Source organism: Ischnura elegans, chromosome 3, assembly GCF_921293095.1.
Source record: "Ischnura elegans chromosome 3, ioIscEleg1.1, whole genome shotgun sequence".
NCBI lineage: Eukaryota > Metazoa > Arthropoda > Insecta > Odonata > Coenagrionidae > Ischnura > Ischnura elegans.
Window position 1 is genome coordinate 125,384,035 of NC_060248.1, and position 21,392 is coordinate 125,405,426.

The 21,392-nt window shown below is 39.3% G+C and overlaps 5 protein-coding genes across 12 annotated transcripts in view; 3 read left to right on the forward strand and 2 right to left on the reverse strand.

The window, feature by feature from the left end:
• Positions 1–877: 877 nt before the first annotated feature.
• LOC124156536 lies at positions 878–2,077 on the reverse strand. The gene is made up of 3 exons (XM_046531135.1): positions 1,762–2,077; positions 1,547–1,685; positions 878–1,457 (listed from the first exon to the last, which is right to left on the reverse strand). Exons 1-3 carry the CDS (start codon positions 1,925–1,927, stop codon positions 1,097–1,099), a joined length of 666 nt encoding a protein of 221 aa, XP_046387091.1. The 5' UTR covers positions 1,928–2,077; the 3' UTR covers positions 878–1,096.
• On the forward strand, positions 2,060–3,686 carry LOC124156537. The gene is made up of 2 exons (XM_046531136.1): positions 2,060–2,145; positions 2,241–3,686. The coding sequence occupies exons 1-2, from the start codon at positions 2,104–2,106 to the stop codon at positions 2,703–2,705; spliced, it is 507 nt and encodes a 168-aa protein (XP_046387092.1). The 5' UTR covers positions 2,060–2,103; the 3' UTR covers positions 2,706–3,686.
• LOC124156535 (UDP-glycosyltransferase UGT5-like) lies at positions 3,226–16,209 on the reverse strand. 6 transcript variants are annotated; one of them, XM_046531129.1, is made up of 10 exons: positions 16,082–16,209; positions 15,853–15,973; positions 15,516–15,695; positions 14,886–15,116; positions 11,527–11,766; positions 10,889–11,111; positions 9,514–9,665; positions 6,791–7,016; positions 5,730–5,949; positions 3,226–4,113 (listed from the first exon to the last, which is right to left on the reverse strand). In XM_046531129.1, exons 4-10 carry the CDS (start codon positions 15,102–15,104, stop codon positions 3,807–3,809), a joined length of 1,587 nt encoding a protein of 528 aa, XP_046387085.1. In that variant the 5' UTR covers positions 15,105–15,116; positions 15,516–15,695; positions 15,853–15,973; positions 16,082–16,209; the 3' UTR covers positions 3,226–3,806. The 6 variants fall into 6 exon arrangements, with proteins under 6 accessions (XP_046387085.1, XP_046387084.1, XP_046387086.1 ...); XM_046531128.1 differs by having other exon boundaries at positions 16,117–16,207; XM_046531130.1 differs by lacking the exon at positions 16,082–16,209 and having other exon boundaries at positions 15,516–15,666; positions 15,853–15,953.
• A 72-nt stretch (positions 16,210–16,281) lies between these two features.
• The window catches only part of LOC124156533 (DNA ligase 4), a 50,619-nt gene continuing 45,508 nt past the window's right edge, over positions 16,282–21,392 (forward strand). For 2 of the 3 annotated variants that reach the window (XR_006864344.1, XM_046531126.1), the window contains exon 1: positions 20,129–20,320. Coding sequence is in view for 2 of the 3 variants with exons in the window: in XM_046531126.1 (XP_046387082.1) it covers positions 20,129–20,320 (192 nt within the window). In the remaining variant the exon portion in view is untranslated. Of the gene's footprint in view, positions 16,422–20,090; positions 20,321–21,392 lie in introns of those variants that run through there. The other variant, XM_046531127.1, reaches the window with a different exon arrangement.
• LOC124156532 (general transcription factor 3C polypeptide 3) lies at positions 16,415–19,642 on the forward strand. The gene has a single exon (XM_046531125.1). The coding sequence runs from the start codon at positions 16,517–16,519 to the stop codon at positions 19,514–19,516; it is 3,000 nt and encodes a 999-aa protein (XP_046387081.1). The 5' UTR covers positions 16,415–16,516; the 3' UTR covers positions 19,517–19,642.

Consider the following 21,392-nt stretch of genomic DNA (forward strand, 5'->3'; position numbering starts at 1 on the left):
ATATTCTTATTTTGACTTTTGAGGATCATACATTCAGCCAATATCTAGCAGGATTCAGTGGCAGAGAGGTTATGCATTAATGGCGGGGGCATGTCCTTGCTTGTCAACATGAAGGCTGCAGGTTCAAATCCCACCGTGGTGAGTTTACACCTCCGAGGGCGTGGATGTATGTGATTGGCTTACTATTTGAAGATAAAAGAGGGCTACAGTCCTAAATTTGCTAGTTATAATAAAGATACCTTTTATTGTTGCTATTATTACATGCATATGCCAGGACAGGTTAGGCAGTGTGTCCTTCCTAAATGGGTTGGCCACGTAATGAATCTTGGCTTTACACAGCATGCTTACTGTTTCGCTAGAGTAAGTGAGCAGAAGGCCCATTACCCAAGTTCCTCAACTCTCTCCTCTTAGTGCTTGAATTAATGGACAATATTCAGTGCTGGATAAACAGTGGTCGACCGCAGGATGATACAACTACCTCACATGTTGAGGTCACCATGTGCTCAAATGACGCCTTCTAATATCGATGCAAAACCATCGTATTCAACTCCATGTCTACCAAGAGACATTCGGCATATGGGAAGTAGCTGCCTCATGGCCTGTGACTGTGTCTTGTCTGGAGCTTGATCCAAAGGGACGGTTGAGGTGTATTACCTATCCATTAGAACATCATCATTCCTAAGTTCTATTCCTGTGATTGAGATGGTTTCTCTACCAATGCAAGGCTATACGGCAGTAATGAGCAAGAAACTCTTCGCCACCGATCCGTTAGCAGATATGAGTAAGCCTAGGATATGAGAATGCACTCTTCTTCTGCTTTCATGAGTTGATTTACTAGGAGCATGCAATATAATAGTTAAAAAAATAATTGAAGATATTTCTTTAACTCAATTTTTTTACAAAATATGTACATTTTAAGAAAACATGTGCGTGGGCACACTTAAGTGCGTGGGCGATGTAGGCACTAAAACAAACAAAGCTGCAACGTACGTCCCCTACATACTCACTAAACAACTTCCTGAGACAAGTTTTACTGATATATCACATCACCTCACTATCAGTCGGCAATACGGCAGTTCAAGCTCCACGGCGGCGATTAGTTGCTCGGTGAAATTTCGATCAACTGGCCGTTCCCAGGATCCTTAAGTCGGACAACCTTGCCCTTCACACACTTCCCGTAGGCACCTTTCTTCTGAAGGACCCACTCAGGAGATACAGCAGCAGAGGAAAGTCGATGTAATTCAGTATCACTTGTGTCATCACTACTTTCGCCACTCAAATGCTTGCTTTTACGTTGCCGATTTCTTTTCACTGACGGCATTTGTTGATTGACCCTATCATCTAAATCCCCCTTCGTTATTAAAAATTTTGAGTGAGAGAATAGTTTGATGCCACCAGCTGCCAGCTTCAAATCTTCGCCGGCTGTTTGTCTCGTATTACTGACCTCTTTTATGCTCCTACGGGTCAAAATTAATAATCATAAGTCTGGCTGAAGTTACACAAGCACACCGTGTCTTCAACAAGTAACATGAGATCGATTATTTACCTGTGTATAATTGCGTCTAAGTGTTTTGCCACGTGCTTCTGAAATCCTGGAGTTACCTTTAATTCATTCACATCATTTTGCTCCTCCTTCGTCCGCAGAGACGGTAATATCTTTTCGTTGGTCACAGCAGCTGAGGAAGCTGGCGAGACGACACTATATAGTCAGTTACTGCTATTTACATGAGTTCATGTAAACATGCGTGTATTACAACCTACCTTGGGTCAACAAACTCTGAACGAAATCATGATCTATGGCTGAGTGAAGACGGCTATCATTTTCTGAATCGGAGCTCGACATTTCGAATTCCTCCGGTAAACATCCGTATCTGCCATTCGCTTCGTGTTTTGCTTTTGTTTCGAAGGAAAAAGTAGCGCGCTGCATGACGTTATCATTCAGGGTGACCAGGCGTCTCCGCGATAATTGCCAGCGGAATTTGATTGCATTACTATCTTCTCTTCGCGTACGTTACCTATATTTTTATCTAGCCCTACTTTTTGTGGAATATAAGTCGTATCAAAGCCGGCCTGCCATTTCTTCGAAACAGCCCCTCTTTAAGAATGACTTACATCTTGGCGTTCTTCGCTGTGCTCAGCATTCAGGTAAAAACCAGTTTGCCATTGATATGTTTGAAATTAATTTCTGTAAGAAATCGATTATTATTCCCATTGGTATATACATAAGCGTTTATTTTCAGAATCTTGCTGAAGCCAAATCTGAAGGCCCACTCGTACCACGGCTACAGTACAGTAGTAGTGGACGTCAGTTGGATTTTCCAGAGAGTATTACTTATTTCTTGGCTGAATACAACAGCCGAGGATTTCCACTTGAGCTTTTATACCGTTCGTTAGAGGACACCGCAGGTTTACCTCAGGATCCTTCCTTGAGTGAAATAGCGGAAGCATTGCGTTCGGTTGAAGTTCAGCATTCCATAGAAGAAGCCGCTTTGGACCACTTGGCTGACGTGCTAGATGAACCAGAAGCGCATTTTGCTGTGGAGGATTCAGGCCAAGACCAGTGGAGTGTTTGCTCTTACTTGTGGCTGTCGTGGATACCATGGCTTGGGTGCCCAACCGAAGGTCGGTCATCCTCAGGGCAAGAAAGCCCTCAAAGTGAAGAGTATGCTCAGTGTTTCGCACCAAAATTGATCCATGTTAAATAATGTAGCATTCACAAAAAAATGTCATCTTAAATTAGTGTAACTATGCTTGAAACCTAGAGCTTTAAAATAAATGATGTAACATCTATTTTATGGGCAATTATAAATTTGATAATATGAAAATTTTATTCAATTTTAGGAATAATGAATAAGTATATTTATTCAAAAACATCAATACAAAATAAAAGTGATATAAATGGAGGGTTATTATAAATTCTTTCATCAAAATAACATTTTAAAAATATAATTTTTGAGTTAGCAAAAAGATTTTTGAGAGAAAAACATCAATTTTTTGTCACACCGCTTGTCCTCATTAAATAGCAAGGTTCTCAGCGTCAATAGCACCAAAAGTTCTTACTCCCAAAATAGTGAATCCAGATGGATGGAAGACATTTTGGGGGTATGGGGCAAGTGTGAGTCGGTTGTCCGTGCACTTTTGGGAAAATTCCATGCATACTCCTTAGACTTTATACAAAGGTGTGTCGAATCTTTCAAAGTTTGAAATTCCTTTTTTGCCACCCCCAAACATTTTAACTCACATGCACCACTCCTATATCCAGATCTGTTCCAGATTATATTGTTTATCTACATTTATATATACTAATGGCTAATATGGCACAAAAAATTGTTCACAACAGTGAAGTCTTCAATAGATCAATTAAACTATTCCTTCTGAATAGTTATCTTCTAGGTATAAAAGTAAAATCAATCTCAGTAACAGAAGCAAAGAAAAATCGATAGATGAACGTCACAGCTTCTGAAAAATCTCTTCGGAAATTTTCAAGGGAATAATATATTCAGCATCATAAATTGACAGTGATTACCCTATTAAAGCACACTGAGTTTTGGAGGTTCTCTTATGTACTTGAAAATAAAGAGGCAAAAGCCATTAAAAATCACAAAATACATGACGCTGATCATACACTTTGTTCCTTTAAGTCTATGAATCAAGTTAAGTCTCAGCTAATAGCCCACTTCCAATATTTTGTCCAAAAAAAGGATGGGATTCTGGAAGCTCTTGGCAATAAACCATACCATCAAAACATGGTAAAATAAATGCCCACAACAGCAATTGGTGGCCACCACAACCAAATCAATGCCAACTTATTTCCTCTTCTTGTTTGGCTTATAACTCTTTCCCATTCTTTCATTGGAGAAAACATTAACCATGAAGTACACATAGGCATAATACATACATACCAACCAAAACAAAATCAGTGCTATTGAAATTGTCAATACATCAAACATGTAATATGTAAACCATGTAATTTCTTTAGCAGGGGAATGGAAGTGCTCAATGCGACCTGTCCTTTGCCTCAAGGCATACTCAGTCCAAAAAATAGCACGGTCCACAGGATTTTCAGGTTGGTCCCGGAATGTACTTGAAAGTCTATGGACTTTGCGACGAAAGCTGTGAAAAGAAAAAAGAAACCATGATAGGATATAATCACTGCTAATCTGATCAACAAAATGAATATAATTGTTAACGAATGTGTCCCAAAATGAAGCAATAATAGATTCACAGACAGACTGATGATAAACATGGGGGCTTTTTTTGTGATTATTATTTCTCCGTACAAACACCATTTAATAATATGTGAGCACTGAGCTCTCTCTTATTTTCCAACTTGAAAACTTTTGATCCCTCATTCCCCAATTTAACTGCAATGCCTCAACATGCTTTTCGTCTGCCTGATGACCAACTCAAGAACGTAATGCAAGGTGGTCTTTCTCTCCTCTCTCGGAACTGCTTATCTCAATCCCATGTTGCTATCACAGTCCATTGGGAAGGTTTAAAAATGCTTTGAGAATGTCTACTTATGAAACGGGATTGCCATATCCAACATAAAAACTACCGCAAGGCTCCCGAACTTGAAGCAACTGGCTATTTCACTCGAGGATTTTCAAGAAAAGACAAAATTCTGATCGGAAAAAAGTGCTTTTACCTGAGAAAATGGCATCTGAAAAAAATAGGTTTTAAACAAAATTTTGATTCTCACAGCTGCAAAAATAGTGCATGTAGATAAAAGATGTCTGATTCCTCTTCATGGAGGTTGGAGCTCAATGAACGAAAAAGTAGGCATTTGTATTTCATGGAGGAAAATAAACAATTATCATTCATGTGCCACAAATTTTTCATGAAACTGCAGATGATCTCGGATAAATTTTAAGTAATTTTGGGCATGTATCAGACACAATGTAAAATTTAACCCACATCCATTCCTCTCTTAATTAAGTCCAGGAGGTTCGAGGACTAAACATCCTACAATCAGTTGCACAAAATTACCACATTTGTGAAGATATCCTGAGTCACGTAATGAAATGCAAATTCTGCAGAAGGAAATAGCAAATTAGTTGATTAGATCTTGCAGATTTAGTGTGACAGCCAGGCTCTGAGAGAGCAAGTAAACCACTTAGATAGCTGTATTTTCAGTGATGCAACTTTGAAAAATTAGAATTTTTGAAAAACTCCGGAAAACCTTCCATTGTTTAGATTATTCCATTATTTAGATTTCCAGATTATCGATCTTCTACTGCATCACTATTCATTGTGGCTGATGCTATTACACCCTAATGTAAGGTCACTATGGCAGATAAATGAGTGACCAATTACATACGCCATTTTTTTATTGAACTTCTGAAAGTTCAAGGCAAAATTTTTAATGATAAGACCTAAACTCAAAGACACTGTGACACAGTAGATCAACATTAAATGATATGGAAAGAAAAATTTAATCCATACTTATGATTGGATTTTTTTTCTGAGAGTTCTAATTAACACTGAAAAAAGTAGCCAAACAAGCCATACTAGAATGCATTGCATTTTTGTGTAATAAGGGTTTATGGTAAAAATTATTCATCCTAAATATGTATATGTCATAATTTTGGTGAATAGGTAATATTCATGTACCAAGAGCAAGAGTATTTCCACACTTAGAATTATCTTGGGCCAGTTACTAGTATCTTTTATTGCCAATAAAAATAATGAAGAATGGTTAAATATTTTATCAAAAGGATAAAACCTACCTCGTGTTTCTGAGAATGGTATTAATGCCATCCAACAGACTCTCTTTGGATAATGATTCATAATCCAATTTCACAGCTGCACCAAAAGTCACCAAATAATTAATATTATGGACATGTTCCCCAGAAAAAGGAATCCCTACAATGGGCATTCCATGGAAAACTGCCTCTTGTACACTCAACAAACCGCCATGGCTTACAAATAGAAGAGTCTTAGGATGACCTGCGAAAATTAAAAAAGGTGAAAAGTTGTATACAAAATTATGCTTTTGGCAGGTTACAAACCATATCCATATGTATTATCAACCCAACTTAAATGGATGAGAAGAGGATCTTTGGTGGCAAAATTTTCACATTTGATGCAGATGACATCAATTCGTTTCACCTTGGTCTTGATCAGACTTTTTAGTGATGCCAAATCATTACTCTCAATGATGCATCATTTTACTCAGTCACTCTTTACAGATTCCAGATTTTATTTTCATTTAAAGCTAGAAAATACAAGTTACAACTATCGCTGCAGGGATAGCAGGATGAATCTGTAGTCAGCGTGACTGGGTTAATAAAATCAATGCAGCAAATACCTCTACTCACATGCAAAACTGTAGAAGTGGGAATGACGGTCATTCTGATAGTATGAAATCATCACTGCTAAAGGAAAATTACATCAACTCAAAATTTGTATGTATTGACTTTCAGGTAGTATACATAGTGGTATAAGATTGATGAAACCTTGATTATTGGGCTGAATTGTTCATCATCAGGGGCCTAAATATTGGCAGCAATGGAATTTTTACTCTCTCTAGAGCCCAAAAAGTCTTTACTTAAAAAAATCTAGGTGGAACATCCTTAACATGTACAAAATTCTACACTGTATGTTGTGCAGTGGCTTGCCAAAAGGGGGAGCAAACCCGGTGGTCACCTCAGTCACTGTTAAAAGGGGAGGGCACCAAAATTGAAAATTGAATCTTTTAGTGTTGGGGGCAGCTACCATCCACTTAGGCCCTTGCATCAAGCTCTGCCATTGTGACTGTGATAGAAAAAGAAAGATGAAAAATCCTTACCAAGTATATCCTTCTGAGGCATCCATTTTTGTGCAAGCACGTTTTTGGGAAGGGGGTTTTCCAAGTGTTCTGCATCATACCTCCAGAGGAAGCGTATTTTAGGACCCAATTCAGCAAATGCATTAATCATTGATTGCTCCATATATTCTGGAAGTCTAGTCATGGCTTCACCAACACTCACATACACAATTCCTTTCTCAGCCCTGTTTACAAACTGCAACAAATTCTGCAATGATACAATTTTTAGGAAACATGGTAACCATCAAGACTTCTCAGATTTAATCCTCTTTATTATTCCTTATTTCTGGTAAGGATTCTATTCTTCATATCCTGCACTTCTACAAGTCACTGGGGTTCAATGACAAACCAATAAAATGACCATAGTAATGCAGGTTGTGCCGCAAATATGGACAACTTGACTAACGGCCTTATGAACTCAATGACAAGCTCTCGGTCTATTATCAAGGATATTTAAAAATATGAACATATATTTTAATATTTTGTTTTCTAAATATAACGATTGAGTTTTTATCCCCTGTGATGCCAAAATCCTCTCGAAAATGAAAAGAAGACTTAAGTGACTTCCACTGACTTATTTTTTCCAATCCCTCACCAGCACCGTCCTCCAACGGTTGGTTTTTCTCAGTTGTCAATGCAACTTCCACTTGGGGTTTCCAACCCAACATCTCTGCCCCCCCTAACACCCACTAATTCCACCCTCTCCCCCATCCATTTCAAGGAGTATATATGCTTGCTTAATTTTTAAATTTGTAGTACATACTTGATATGACCTCTTTGGATCGAAACATGTCGTACCGAGGAAATAAATCAGTGGAAGTCAACAAAGTCTTCTTTTCATTTTCGAATATCAACTTCCACATAGTTGAGCCTCATAGCATTGAATCGAAATCCCCTCCTTGTCTTTATTACTATGTAATAGATATGGGTCAGTTCTGAGTACCCAGTTCTCAAAACTGCATTATCAAAATGGACAATTACTTAAAACCAAACAAGCATAATCTTCCGTGTGCTCCAGTCCTGCTACACTGGACCAGAGTGGCCTGACAGGAGCGGCTGCTGGTTCTTGGGCCTCGAACTGGTACTGGGAACCGATCGAATAGAGTCGGTACTAAGGAGCCGGCACCAAGTAATGGTGAGGATTAGAAATCTGCACTCAAACCCAAAGTTCACTTTGTCATCTTCAAGGTCATGGCCAGAGTCTTGCACGAGATTCTTCGATATTTCATTCAATCACTTTATTGTAAATGAGCATTATCAAAATGGACAATTACTTAAAACCAATATGCAGGCTTCCGCGGGTCGATGAGTATGAAGATACGTCTCTTTCGGGTAATACACCGCGAAATAAGCAAGACTCAAGATAATTTCAATAGGGAAGACGGCTATCCCCTTCCGCATGCCTGGAAACGAGTTTTGCGTGGAAAAAGACACAGCAGCGACAGCCAATCACAGATGACCTAGCCCCTACGGACAGATATATAAGGCGGCCAATTCACTGCATCATTACTTCACTGACCTGAAGAAGCCGACTGTAACGCCGGCGAAACTGTCGTCCGAGAACAATGGACCCACGCGGTGTATTACCCGAAAGAGACGTATCTTCATACTTAAAACCAAACCAGCATAATCTTCCGTGTGCTCCAGTCCTGCTGCACTGGACCAGAGTGGCCGGACAGGAGCGGCTGCTTCCTGGGCAGTGGTTGGCTGCCGAACACAACCTGTTGAGTTTAGCCACAAGCAGCAGCAGCTGACGCCTACTAAGTTTCAACTTTCTAATGGGCTGCTTTGACAAAACTGGGCGATGCAAGCATAAAACAGTCCCAATATTATTTTATTAACGTTGGCAAGAGTTCGGCTTTACTTCAGCACTTTGAATTTATTTCGAGCCATGGTAGCTCTAAAAATTGGTGGTCCTTATAATTACTCTGATAGTAATTCATAATCGTAATTATTTGATTTGCCGTGACTGGCAGTGAAAAAAGATAGCAATTTTTTTTTCCTTTTGAGAATTGCTCGCTGGCATACGCATTTAAGGGTTCATTGGTTAGTTGCTCTTGCCAGCATAACGTAACATTTTCGTGGCCGCGCCTGCTTAGGTGCCTGCCCAGTGGAACCCACGCAGGCTAAACTGTGGGCTCTCAGTTTATCGATGGCGTCGCTCCACCAATAGGTTGGGCAGTGTTAGTGTTAAGCTTATAAGAACAGTGACAGTGAGGAAGTTATTTTTTACAGAGCTTTCCTGCTTACTTACATACTTAGTGAAATTATTTTCATTCACTTCTGGTGGTTGTTCATTTAAATTTGCCATTAATTCAGACAATAAGAGTTCATCGTTGGAACCGAGTTTCGAGAACCGATGGAGGAGATCAGGACAGGTACCGAGAACCTACAAAAGTTAAGAACTGACTCATCCTTAATTAATAACATTATTAATCATATTCTTACTAACCTGCCTCCAAAGTTCAAATTCCCCACCACTAAGCAAGCCATGAATACAACATTAAGTAACCATTAATTCACTATTATTGTCATAAATTTCTCCTACCAAATCTTATTTACCATGATATTATGCCTGTTCATGTTAACTGTTTAAATAATTTATGAGAGATTCTTGACCCTACCTATTTAGCCTGTAGCTTGGGGACTGTGTACCAGTATTTCATGACCAATTTTTATCTTCAGCACATGAATGTCCTCCTTACCAAAGGTAGAGTCTTGGATTCTTCACAGTGCATGCCAGCAACTTCCACAATGCCAGAAGGTTTCACTGGCAGCCCATTGACTACAGGGTGATTGTTGGCCAGTATAAGGCTGATGTTGCTGCCCAGATCTTCTAGAGGTGGAATAGACTTCCCTGCAACAAATTAGAAAAGAAGTATAGACAATTAAGAAAAAATTTATCTCCACAGCTGAGATTAATATGGGTAAACAGTAGTTACAAAAATAAAAATGAAACCTTCCCAATACAACAATTCTATTGTTTGAATTCCGTATGTTTGCAGTTACATTCTGGGACTAGAAGAATTTTTGTAGGAAAATTTACGGCAAAAATGAGGAATAAAGGAAATAACTCTACAGCAGTCTTACAATACACTTTAAACCAGAACATACTAAATATGTATCAAAACCCCTTCCACAATCAATAGGCTGTTGAAATGAACCACTAGGGAAGAGCCTATTATATATTATATGTAAGTCTATTACACCCCAGATATCACAGGTTATCCTCGACATCATTTAGAATCTTTAAAAGCACAGGGAAATGATTTCAGTCATTCCACATCATGAAACTTGATGACTTAGATCTTCATGAAAATTTTTTTCACTGGAGGCAATAATCAAGTTATTCAGCAGAGCAAAGCCTTCGAATCTATGCTTTCCAAGTTATTTAACTCTCCAGTTTTGGAAAACTGCTTATCAAGTTTTCTGATGAGCTTGGAACTTGGAAGCACGATGAAATGGAACAAAAAACAAGAATGGCTTGGTGTTCAATGAGCCTATTGCTATGTAAACTCACTCAGGAATTCAAGGCTGATTTGGATATGTGTGATTAAATAAGGATTATTAATACCCTATCAAGCGAAGGAAACATTCTGACCATAGGCAATTTTAACACGTGATTATTAAGAGATGTTTCCCTGAGCTCTGTGCCTCATGCATGCATTGGTAATCTCAGACAATGTAAAAGTCCTATCTACTCGTATAGCATCTAAGTCCCTGTGACGTCACGTGGAGTGGCATTGCATGGGCGCCAATCAGGCCTTTTCCAAATGAGGTTAAAATTGACCATTAATGTTCGCCTGAACTGGGATTTATAAAACCAAATAATTTGTATATTAAGAATACACTAATGGTGGGTAACGAATCGCAATCAATACTTTTCGTTTTCTTTGATGAAGGAAATTACCCTATTGTAGTTTTTCAGCGTCAAAACATCATTTTTCAAGGCGTATGACTAAAAATTAATGATTATTTTTTTACAATGGCCACACACAAACCTAGTCACATTGAGATATAAATAAATAGGCATTAAAAATCATGAGAGCTTGCCACCACAGATCAAGGAAGAAAACTAACCATATATTTCTTCAGCCATTTTCTGATGAGCAGGGAGGTAGATTGACCTGTATCCAAATGAATGGAATGCCACCAGAAGAGCATTCCAAAATCTCTGCCACAGAGACATGCGATGAGTATATGGCAGCACGTAGATGGGTGAGACAGACGGAGGAAGTCGAAGGCCCATAATTCCATCGGTCCAAGGTCCAGCTCCCACAGCTGTCATGCCAACAACTGGAACCTGAACATTGAGACCAGCTTTATTTAATTTCAAATCCATTTGATTCAAGATAAATTTAATCATTTAACCCATATATTCTGTTATACTATGCTGAGTGGCAAAAATACATATATATATGATTATGTATTGACACTCACTTCCACAAGAGTTTCCTTAAAACAAAATTGTATTCCATTATGAATAGCTCCACAAATAAAAAAATACTGTTAGAAAAAAATATTTATGCATGCAAAAGTATAATTGTAAAATAATTCAAATGACCAAATTCATTTAAAAAAATATAGAAAAGTACTAATACTAGAGTTGAAAATAATATTGACTTTTAAAAGGAAATGCTGAAAACATGAGCTAGACCATATTAAACCAATTTTATCAACAAATAAATTTAAAATGTACATGTATCGCTGGCAGTTACCTTGATTCCTCCTCCAAAATGATGGATGAAAAGATAAAAGCAATCGTTGAGGATGGTTTCAATGAGGATTAAGTCAAATGAATCTGGAGCCATCCTCAGCAATTCCATCACTCCTTCAGTATGAAACTGATGGTTGCACATCTGTATACTTTTACTCCAATGGTGCCTCATAATGCCAAAATAACTTTTTCCTTGCATTTCCTCGTTAAATAATCCTGACTTGACCAAGTCATAGGAACCCTGAAATGGAAATTTGAAAGTTAATGCCAATACCTAAATGAGCTGCTCAGCAGTGTTTTGCACTGGATATGAAAACTATAACAGAAGTGACTAAGGCAGACTCCATCTTGACAAATGTGAAGCTTGGGGGTAAGTTAAGATGAGTTTTAGAAAATAGTGGGATGGACATCTGATGAGCTCCCCAACACTAACACTTTCTGGCAGTCAGTAAATGAACTACATATTATTACTAGTTTCTGACAACCCCAGCATGTTCCTTTTCATTTTTTCGCTGAATAAAAATGTCGCTTGCAGTTTTCACGACAATAAGACAATTAATACAAGTACTTAAGACATTATTCTGTATTTAACTTTGGACATTAATTATTTTTTAAACATAAAAAGGGGAATTACCTAAAAAACAGGTGACAGCACAGTACTTATTAGTCGCTCTCAGTATTCGGTGCAGAGGTGAATGAAAAGTACATATAATTTCTTAGTAGGTAAGGTATGTTAAAAAGATTGCATAACCATATGGTTTCTAGTGGAAACAATTAGAATATTTAAATTTATGAAGGACAAAGAATCCAATTCATCACTTTCTCTAACCACAATGTGGGCTGGGAAAATCCCCCAAAAATAAAAAGCACTCACACACAAATTCCTTACACTTCCCAACAAGATATTTGCATTACTGCCTCTTCAAGTAGTTCACCATAGGTACATACATGGATTTGTTATATGAAAAGGAATAGTGTTCCTATACAAGATTTGTGGTCAATAATGCATGCATAAGATTTGTCATCTACTACATGCATTGACATTTGCCATCTACAACGTGCTCATGCGACACAAGCATCAACAGCCATAGACAATTACAAGCAAATTGTAAGATCCTTAATGAAGGAACCGACTATAAGCCCATAAATTTACTTCAGCCATCAAAACGCAAAAGTAAATTGAGGTAAAAAACAAGGATGTGGAGTTGAGGGGGGATTAAATGTATTTTTGAATTATGGTTCTCAGTAGGATGGAATAATAATTTTAATGAATATTGTCAAATCTATGATCATTAATTGAAATAAATTCCAAACACTGATCCACAGAGAAAAAATCCGATCAGAAAAATCATCTGCCTTGATCAGATTTTTTCTCTGTGGATCTTTTGCACGATTGTGCATTGCGGGTGACTCCCGTAAAAGTTATCACCGCGGCTCGTCCCGGTGTACTTTAAACCAAACACTGATTCCCCTAAGTTTTCTGAATGGAGAATTCGGCCCAAGCTTAGAAACACCCCAAGGAGAAATTGGTTGGTAATTCTGATACAACCAACATATATGTACTACCTGTGCCACATTCCAAAATGATCCAAAGATTTGGCTAAATTACTTATTTTTCCCTAGACCAGGACAAATCCAGCAGCAGGAAAATAAAGGCAAAACTCTTTAATCATGAACTGAACTGATAAAAAAGACATTACGATTAACGTCAAAGCTTAATGCATGTGCCACAGTAAAATTCGCATGCGGTAGCTAGATTGCAAGTTGCCCACTCTGTACAGGAAAATTTACCAAGGATGCCAGAGCCTATATTTCTGGCAAGAGTGGCAGAGCAGGAAAAAGACCCTTGTAATCCCTCCCGACCCTTTCCCTGAGAGCCCATGGGGAGGACCACTAAGAGATGGAGGAGTAGAGTATCAGATAATTCGATCAAATTATTTCATTGGCCTAAATCTATAAAATAAATATATATTAAATGCAAGAAGTTTGCTAGTATTTTCCATTTAATTTGATACCAAACACCAAGAAAAAAGTTTGACATTTACACAAATTGGTGACAACTCTTTCATGGATCCAACTTTTTGCATCCTATCTCTAGAGCACAATAAGAGGATAATGGAAGGACAGGCTATAGTACCACAAGGGAAAGTTATGTGACTGCTAACAAGCAAGAGGGGGGCTAGTTTGGGTGAGAAGAGAGGGTTGCCAATTGTCCCACCAGTGAAAGAAAGGCTTTGGGCCATAAAGATACACATGGCCTAGGAAGACTGGGAAAGAAGAGATGGTGCATGTTTTTCCACAGTCACCGTATGAGAACATTTCCCGTAGCTGAAGGATTAAAGCAGGTCATCATCCTATGTACTATTTAGTGCCCATGTGGTCCATCAAGGACAGTAATGCAGAGGAGGAAGGGGTTCAGAGGAAGCCTTTCTCTCCAGCTTGGAGGGAGATCAAAAGCCAAAGATCTGTGGATCATAAAAGGAGAACTTTACTCCATGGCAATTAATGCGAATTTAACTATTATTATCAGTGATGGAGATTTGGAGTTCATCACATTTACCACTTAGCAAAGCTTTAGAATTAACACAAGTTGTGGCTTCTTGTGAGCCTTTTCCCATTTACATTACTTACTGATAGACTGCCAAGATGACATAACACATACAGGTGTAGCGAGTGAGGGGGTCTGGGAGGTCTGGACCCCTCCCCCATCTCCGCGATAGAAAAACATAATTACTTTGCTTCATTATAAAAGAAAACAAAATATTGAAACATCATGAATTTACAAGATATTAAATTGAAAATTAAGTTTTTTCGGTAATAAAAAGCGATAAAATTTTGAAGAAAGATATGAGGCTTTTTCCGGCGTATGACGATGTTGAAGTTGTTTCAGGCTTCCCACCAAGTGAGGCTCTCCATCTCAGCCGACGTTTCGATAGCCGTGTTGTCCATTGTCATCAGGGCTTGATGACGATACACGACACGGCCATCAAATCGTCGGCAGAGATGGAGAGCCTCACCCGGTAGGAAACCCAAAACAACTTTTGCATGATAAAATTGTTTAAAACCCTCAACTCAGAACAATTGTGTTTCAAAAATTTTCCCCTACGTTCTGGACCCCCCAAATGTAATTCCTGGCTGTGACACTGACGTAGCACTATAAATCTCGCAAGAATCACATAGGGCCTTATGGAACCTGGACACAGCAGTGATCTCCTGAATGGCTAAAAAGGGGATTTTGTTCCTATTGCCATAAATTAATGTAAATAATTAAAACTACAGGTAAGGAATTGTTAAAAAAAAAGCAATTGCAGGTATGAAAGGTAAATCAAATACCTAATAAAATTGTTCTCATCAACATACCCTCAGCAATATTTCCTTTTTATTGGGGTGAGGGGCAGGATCAGCATCAGGGCTTAGCACAGTCATGTTATGGCCTCTCTCCAGCAGAGCCGAAACAAGTGCTCTATTCCAGATTTGATAACTTGGATGAGGTGACGGAATGATTGTTAAAATGCGACCTGATTCTGAGGTTGATATCATTCCCAGCAGGATCAACAACAAAACTGCCTGGCCACCCATTTTCAATTACTTCTGAAAATTTCGAATGGTTTTTGACTATCAATGGTAGTAAGCGTGGTGATAAGTATTTTCACTGGATGAATTTCAATATAGAAATGACCATGCAATAACTATTATTGCTACAATGTTCATTGGGACCAAACAAGTACATAATTTATTTAGGTAAACACATTAATTTGTAATATATTTTAATATCAATATAAAAAGTAATTACAAAAGCTGTCTCATAAAAATAATTAAAAACAAATGGTCACGATTTCTCACAACGGCCAATTTCCTCATCAGAATTAAAATTCAATGATCATGAAACATGCATACGAATATCCTTCTAGAATTGATATGCCAAAGTGTGAATGTTAACGCTTACAATGACAACTTAGCGTAGCGCTAGCTTATCCGAAAGTCCCTTACCACAATAAGTGTATCTCTCAGTATTAAAGTGAACTTTCACCAACAAAACTCCTAGTAATAGTCAGCCACCACGAGGATGACCGGATCCAGATGCCTTAAGTCTTCCATCTTATCAGTTCCTAGGCGTGGGTGGAGCCTTTTTTTTTATCGGCTGTAACGAGATGCGCCCTGTAAACATTTCTTAGCCGGCAGCGCGGGAATCAAAAATTGAGGAGGAAAGCGAAAGTAAAAAATCTAGAGCGACCAACTAATGCAAAATAAATTCGTTCAGGGAAATACTGGCCATTGACAAAAAGCCAGCGGATTACAATAGACCATGAACATGCAATAGACTTACAAAGCATATATGTATTCAGTATACTGGTCGTCGCCGGCAAGATCGTGAACGTGGGGCCCTCTGTGGAAGCATCAGTTCCAACTTGGGCTGCTTGGGCTTTTTAACTTCACCCCATGAATTCCTATAGTCACAGTATTCAAGTTACAATGTGTTGATAGCAAAAACATCCTTGGAATAAAAATACAGCATAACAGTGTATAATGATAGAGCGTAGTTAATGTGAAGAAACCTAATGCTATGCAGGAACTGAAAACGATGCATAACCTTCTTTCTATCCCTCACACATAAAATTTTGTTAACATCATGGTGACTGATTGCAGTAATTAATTATAAACGATTGTTGATAGCAAAAAACGAAATCCGGCGCAAAATGGTGTCCTACGCAATTCGTATTTCATTTGTTAGACCGAGTATTTTTTTTTATCGATGTTCACGTTTGGAATGAGATTTTTAAAGTCATACGTTAATACTGGTTAATACTTTACACTCAACAGTAATATAAACTCTATATTTTAAGTATTAAGTTACCAATTAGTGGGCGATGTGCAACTGAGGTGTTGTTTCGTCAGGTAATAATGCTTGCCCACGGTTGAATTATTTAAATTAAGCATTCCAAGTGGGTGCTGAGTTGCTGTTATTGCCTTAGTTTTTTGTGCTGTTCGGAATGGAAAGCTCTTCGGACTTAAATTCCTGTCAGATAACGATGGAGGTTGATCCTGTCGAGGGAAATAGTGAGCAAATAATTGTTCTAAAAGGGAACGATGAAGAAGTGGAATTTGAACTGAATTATGGAGGTCTCTTTCAGCCAAGTTCAGTATCAATTGAATGCGTTAATGATGAATTTATGAGAAGGGCTGGAGCTGAATCGGATTCTGGTTCTGAAGGGGAAGATTTAACCTCGAACGTTTTGGAAGGCGATGATCAAGAGTTAAAGGAACAAGAAAGGCAGGTGACAGAGAGGTATTTAGATGGGCAATTAACGTTTAGTGAGTATGCTGCTCTGATGGGTGGCACGGATATCGATATTGACGGCCCAGCTGACGTCGCTGAAGTTGAACCAACTCCCTCGGTCTCAGCCTCTACGAACGACTTGGAAAGTAGGAATAAACCTTCTACATCTGCTGTTGAAAGTAATTCTGCCCTGGAATTCGAGCTTGAATTGGAAGGTGCGTCAAGGAAACGGAAAAGGACCCGTGTCAGGAAGAGGCGAAGGATGCCACCTGCTCTGCAGGGCTTAATGGGAGAAGCAAATCTTCGGTATGCCCGTGGCGATCGAGAAATGGCCGTTAAAATGTGCTTGGAGGTTATTCGACAGGCCCCAACTGCTCCTGAACCATTTCAAACCCTTGCTGGACTTCATGAGGAACTTGGGGAACCTGAGAAATCCCTTCAGTTTGCTTTAATCGCTGCTCATTTATCACCTGGAGATAGCCACGAATGGCAAAGGCTAGCGGAGATGTCCCTTGAGCAAGGAAACGAAAGGCAGGCGGCAACGTGCCTAGCAAGAGCAGTGAAAGTGTCTCGGAGCGATCCAGACATTCAAATAAAACTAGCCCAACTTCTGGACAAAATTGGGGATAAAAGATTGGCCCGCTGGAGGTACTTCAGAGCGCTGGAAGTGATGCTCTTAAATTACGAGAAAGGTGGGGGAGTTGATGCTACAATCCCCCCTCGTGCGATGGATTTGGCTAAGTCTCTTGCTAGGATGTACCATGGAGTGGGCGAACTGGAAAAAGCTCGGCATGCTATAGAATTTGCCTTTCATGGTTGTCCGAAGTCTGCAATAATTCCAGAAGATATAAATCTGATTTTGGAACTTTTAATAGAGTTGGGAGAGTACGATAGGTGCTTGCATATCCTCATGTCTCACACTGGAGTGGTTTTCAATATGACTGAAGAAGATATAGGAAATGGCGGTAGTGCCTCTTCTCTGAAAGGTAAAATCCACAGCTGTATAATCACCGAAGATTTGCCAATTGATATCCATGTCAAAATGTTAGTCTGTTTGATTCATTTAAACTCTGTGGAAATTGTTACCACTTTAATTAAGCCACTCTTCGAGCTTGACCCAGAAGACGCTGGAGATCTTTACCTTGATGTTGCTGAAGCCTTGATGGCAGAATCGTGCCACGAGTTGGCATTGAGACTCTTAAACCCCCTTGTTCAAACAAAAAATTATGGCTTGGCAGCAGTGTGGCTTAGGAAAGCAGAGTGCCTGCGAGAATGCGGCAAGTACGAGGATGCGGTGGATTCGTATAAAACAGTGGTGCAGCTTGCTCCAGGTCATGCTGAAGCAAGGCTTGCTCTGTCCGAAATACTGAGGCGAATAGGAAGGCAAAGTGAGGCTTTGGAGGCCCTGATTCAGGACCCAGAGGAAGTGGATGCCCTAGACCCTGTGCTCCTCTATCAACGTTGCTTGCTTCTACTTCGTGAGCTGCAGTGGGATTCATCAGCCAGGTATCCTCAACCTTTGGAGGGCACTGCAGTTGACAAAACGTGGATTACGAAAGCTGCTGACCTTCTAAACACTGGGATGTTATTTCTATCTCGTCATTGCGCTCACATTAGGGACAAAGAGGACCTGTACGTTCTCACTCTAACTGGAAAGAGTCGGCTGGCTGGTGACGATGTTCGAGTACCAGATGGTAAAGTGAGCTCTTCTGCCAGCCAATCTTCTTTTTCTTTGCAAAGTGAGTGGGACTTATTGAAAAATATGTGCTCAATTTGCTTGTATCTCAAGTGGTTTGGGCTGTTCCAACGGTTAGCATTTTCTGCTCTAGGATCTAATCTATTCAATCCAAGGTATAGCTCTCCCCAGGAAGTGAGCCAGAAACAGGATTGTAGGCTATTAGCGCTGCTTGCTGCGTTTTACAACAAGGACACTACTCACGGCTACTATTTGGCTAAAGACTTGGTGCTGCGAGAGCCTTCCATGCCAAGAACTTGGGACTTGTTTTCACTCACTGTCTTGCATTCGTTTGAGGCACGTCACAATCGCTTCATCATGCGCATGTTTGCCAAGTCTCATTCGTTGGGATCCTCGGGAAACACCGATGAAAGTAAAGGCTTTGACGCGAGAGATGATGGAGAAAAAATGGACGAGATGGACGTTTCAGACAAAGAAGACAATGCCAAGGCCCTTGATTCGGTTGGGGATGTAAATCGTGCAAACCCTAGTCCTACTAGTCTAGAAGCCCTGGCTCTCATTCATGCACACAATTGCCTAATTTCTGGCACCTACAAATATGCTCTATTTGAGTACACCACACTGTACCGAAATAACAAGAGTCCCCTGGTCCCACTGCTCATAAGTTTCAGTTTGTTGCACATGGCATGCCAAAAGTTTACCGTTAAGAAGCATTCCCTGGTAGTTCAGGCTATGGCTCTGTTTTCCGAGTACTCGAAGCTTCGCCATGCTGATTACAGGCAAGAGGTTCACTACAACCTTGGGAGGATGATGCACCAATTGGGACTCTATCCGTATGCCATCTTTCACTACAAAAAGGCCCTTAATTATGATGCTCCTGTGCCCGAAAATACCTCATCCCATACACCCACTCTAGACCTCAAAAGAGAGATAGCGTACAACCTCCATCTCATATACAGGCGGACTGGTGCACAAGAATTGGCACGTGCAGTGCTGGAGGAGTACATTGTTGTTTAGAAAAGCACTTTTAAAGCTTGAATAAGAAGTTGGAGTTACTGTGTGTATATTTTCTTTTCCATTCCTTATATCGTCATGAAGTTTCAATGGCAGAAAATGTATGAAAATCTAATCATGTTGTGATCATTTTTAGTCTACTTTTTTGCCCTTAGTGATGAATTCAATCCTCCAAAGATGCAATTTATCTCAATCAAAACTCTTAGTAGTGCTTTGGTAGAAAAGTATTCAAGAGGATACTTAACTAAGTATCAATTTTTTTAATAGACTACCATATCTTGTGATCTGTATTATTTCACCATACTTTAGGGGATTACCTTCTTGTGTGTGCATTCATTGCATGGGATTCATGTGAATTTGAGACAAATTTGGCTGTAACTTAAAGCATTGCAAAGTAATGTTTATGTACGGGTTTGTAGTGTAAACTTTTATTTGCCCATTGAACTGTATAATGAGAATGCCTTGGAGTGTGCTAAATATGCAGCTTATTTCTCAGCTGTCTTAATGAGGGGGGTGTCATCCAAATGCTATTGTATGCATAGGGTATGGTTAGTAATGAAGGCCTTTCTGCTCTCAGCTGTGCGTGTGTGTGTGTGACACTTGGGAGGAGAGGCCATGGGGAGCCATGGTGCGGAGGACGCTAAGCAGAAGACGGTGGCATCACAGTCTTCATTCCTTGAGCTCTGCCAGCTGTTTGAGAAACTTCTAAGCTGTAAATTGAAGCAGAAACGCTATGAGACTCTATGCAAATATGTGTCTGACTTCCGCAGGAAATGGAAATCTCTGCACAAAGAAGGTTGTAAGACGGTATGTTCTCTCGGAGTGTGTTGGATATGAATACCTAATTTTTATTCGTTGGGAACCATTGAGGTAATACCACATCACTCTCTGTGTATGGCAATTGAAGCTGCTGGGTTGGTATGGTGCACCTATGGCATTTAAGTTATGGGACGTGGTAATTTGTTTGTCCGAGTGTAGTAGTGCACATTGGCCTTCATGATAAACATTCTTAATAATGTTGAATTGGCTCTGAGGTTGAGCATTTGATGGATGGCTGTGTGGCTAAATGAGTTGATGGGAAATGATAAATCTCTGTTTTGCACTTTTATAAATTTTGTTCTGACTCATGAGTTAAATAAGTGGGCTTTATTGGTGCTGATCCAGCATCAACGTTGATGGCACCTCTTGTTATTTTCAAGGGGTTGTACATAATTAACTTTCTTGTCTTCCGTAAGAGGCTTGTGCTGTGAATTTCTTAAGTGTTTTTCAGCGGAGCCTTTCTAAAAAGGCTTGCATATTTACCTCTGTTTGATAAATCAGTACTTCTTGAGAAAAGTAGTCTAAATGAGGAAACAAATCTGAGTCAAACTAATCCATGTCAGCCTCTTTGAGGTAGTACGTGAAAATTGAAATTTCCTTTGTTATTTATGAGTTTTCTTATTTGTCTTGACTTGTATGGAACTGCTTATTCAGTCTTAGGGAAGTTTTGGTGATCACTTTTTTGTCAAGTCAAGTACGAGTTTAATTTGTGATTCTTGGGTATGTTTAATGTTATCAAGGGTTGAACGATGTTGCCTCAATCTATTTGAATAAAATTGTGATTTTTGCTGAAAGTTGATTTTTCTTATGCTGGAGCAAGGTCATCAGTAGCTGATTTCTCTACCAAAATTTTTCTTCTATGTGTACTGTATTAATTACCATCACAGTTATATATTGTGTCACCTTTGCTTGCCCAACTTATGTTGTCCCTCTTTTAATCCTTGTGTTAAGTATGCAACAACTCCCCTGCTGTATACATATGGCAACAGGAGTATGACACTTGCAGTATTATTCAACACTGACTCAATGAATAAAATTGATTATAATTATGCTGTGATTT

What these genes read in the sequence shown, in the direction of transcription:
- LOC124156537 (XM_046531136.1), top strand. Translation starts at nt 2,104, where the DNA reads ATGACTTACATCTTGGCGTTCTTCGCTGTGCTCAGCATTCAG. An exon ending in TCGCTGTGCTCAGCATTCAG is followed by an intron (nt 2,146 to 2,240) that starts GTAAAAACCAGT and finishes GTTTATTTTCAG; the next exon opens with AATCTTGCTGAAGCCAAATC.
- LOC124156535 (XM_046531129.1), bottom strand. Translation starts at nt 15,104, where the DNA reads ATGGGTGGCCAGGCAGTTTTGTTGTTGATCCTGCTGGGAATGATATCA. An exon ending in AAAAGGAAATATTGCTGAGG is followed by an intron (nt 11,767 to 14,885) that starts GTATGTTGATGA and finishes TTTCCATTTCAG; the next exon opens with GGTTCCTATGACTTGGTCAA. An exon ending in AATGGCTGAAGAAATATATG is followed by an intron (nt 9,666 to 10,888) that starts GTTAGTTTTCTT and finishes AATTTGTTGCAG; the next exon opens with GGAAGTCTATTCCACCTCTA.
- LOC124156532 (XM_046531125.1), top strand. Translation starts at nt 16,517, where the DNA reads ATGGAAAGCTCTTCGGACTTAAATTCCTGTCAGATAACGATGGAGGTT.
- LOC124156536 (XM_046531135.1), bottom strand. Translation starts at nt 1,927, where the DNA reads ATGCAGCGCGCTACTTTTTCCTTCGAAACAAAAGCAAAACACGAAGCG. An exon ending in TCAGAGTTTGTTGACCCAAG is followed by an intron (nt 1,686 to 1,761) that starts GTAGGTTGTAAT and finishes TCGTCTCGCCAG; the next exon opens with CTTCCTCAGCTGCTGTGACC. An exon ending in TTAGACGCAATTATACACAG is followed by an intron (nt 1,458 to 1,546) that starts GTAAATAATCGA and finishes TTTGACCCGTAG; the next exon opens with GAGCATAAAAGAGGTCAGTA.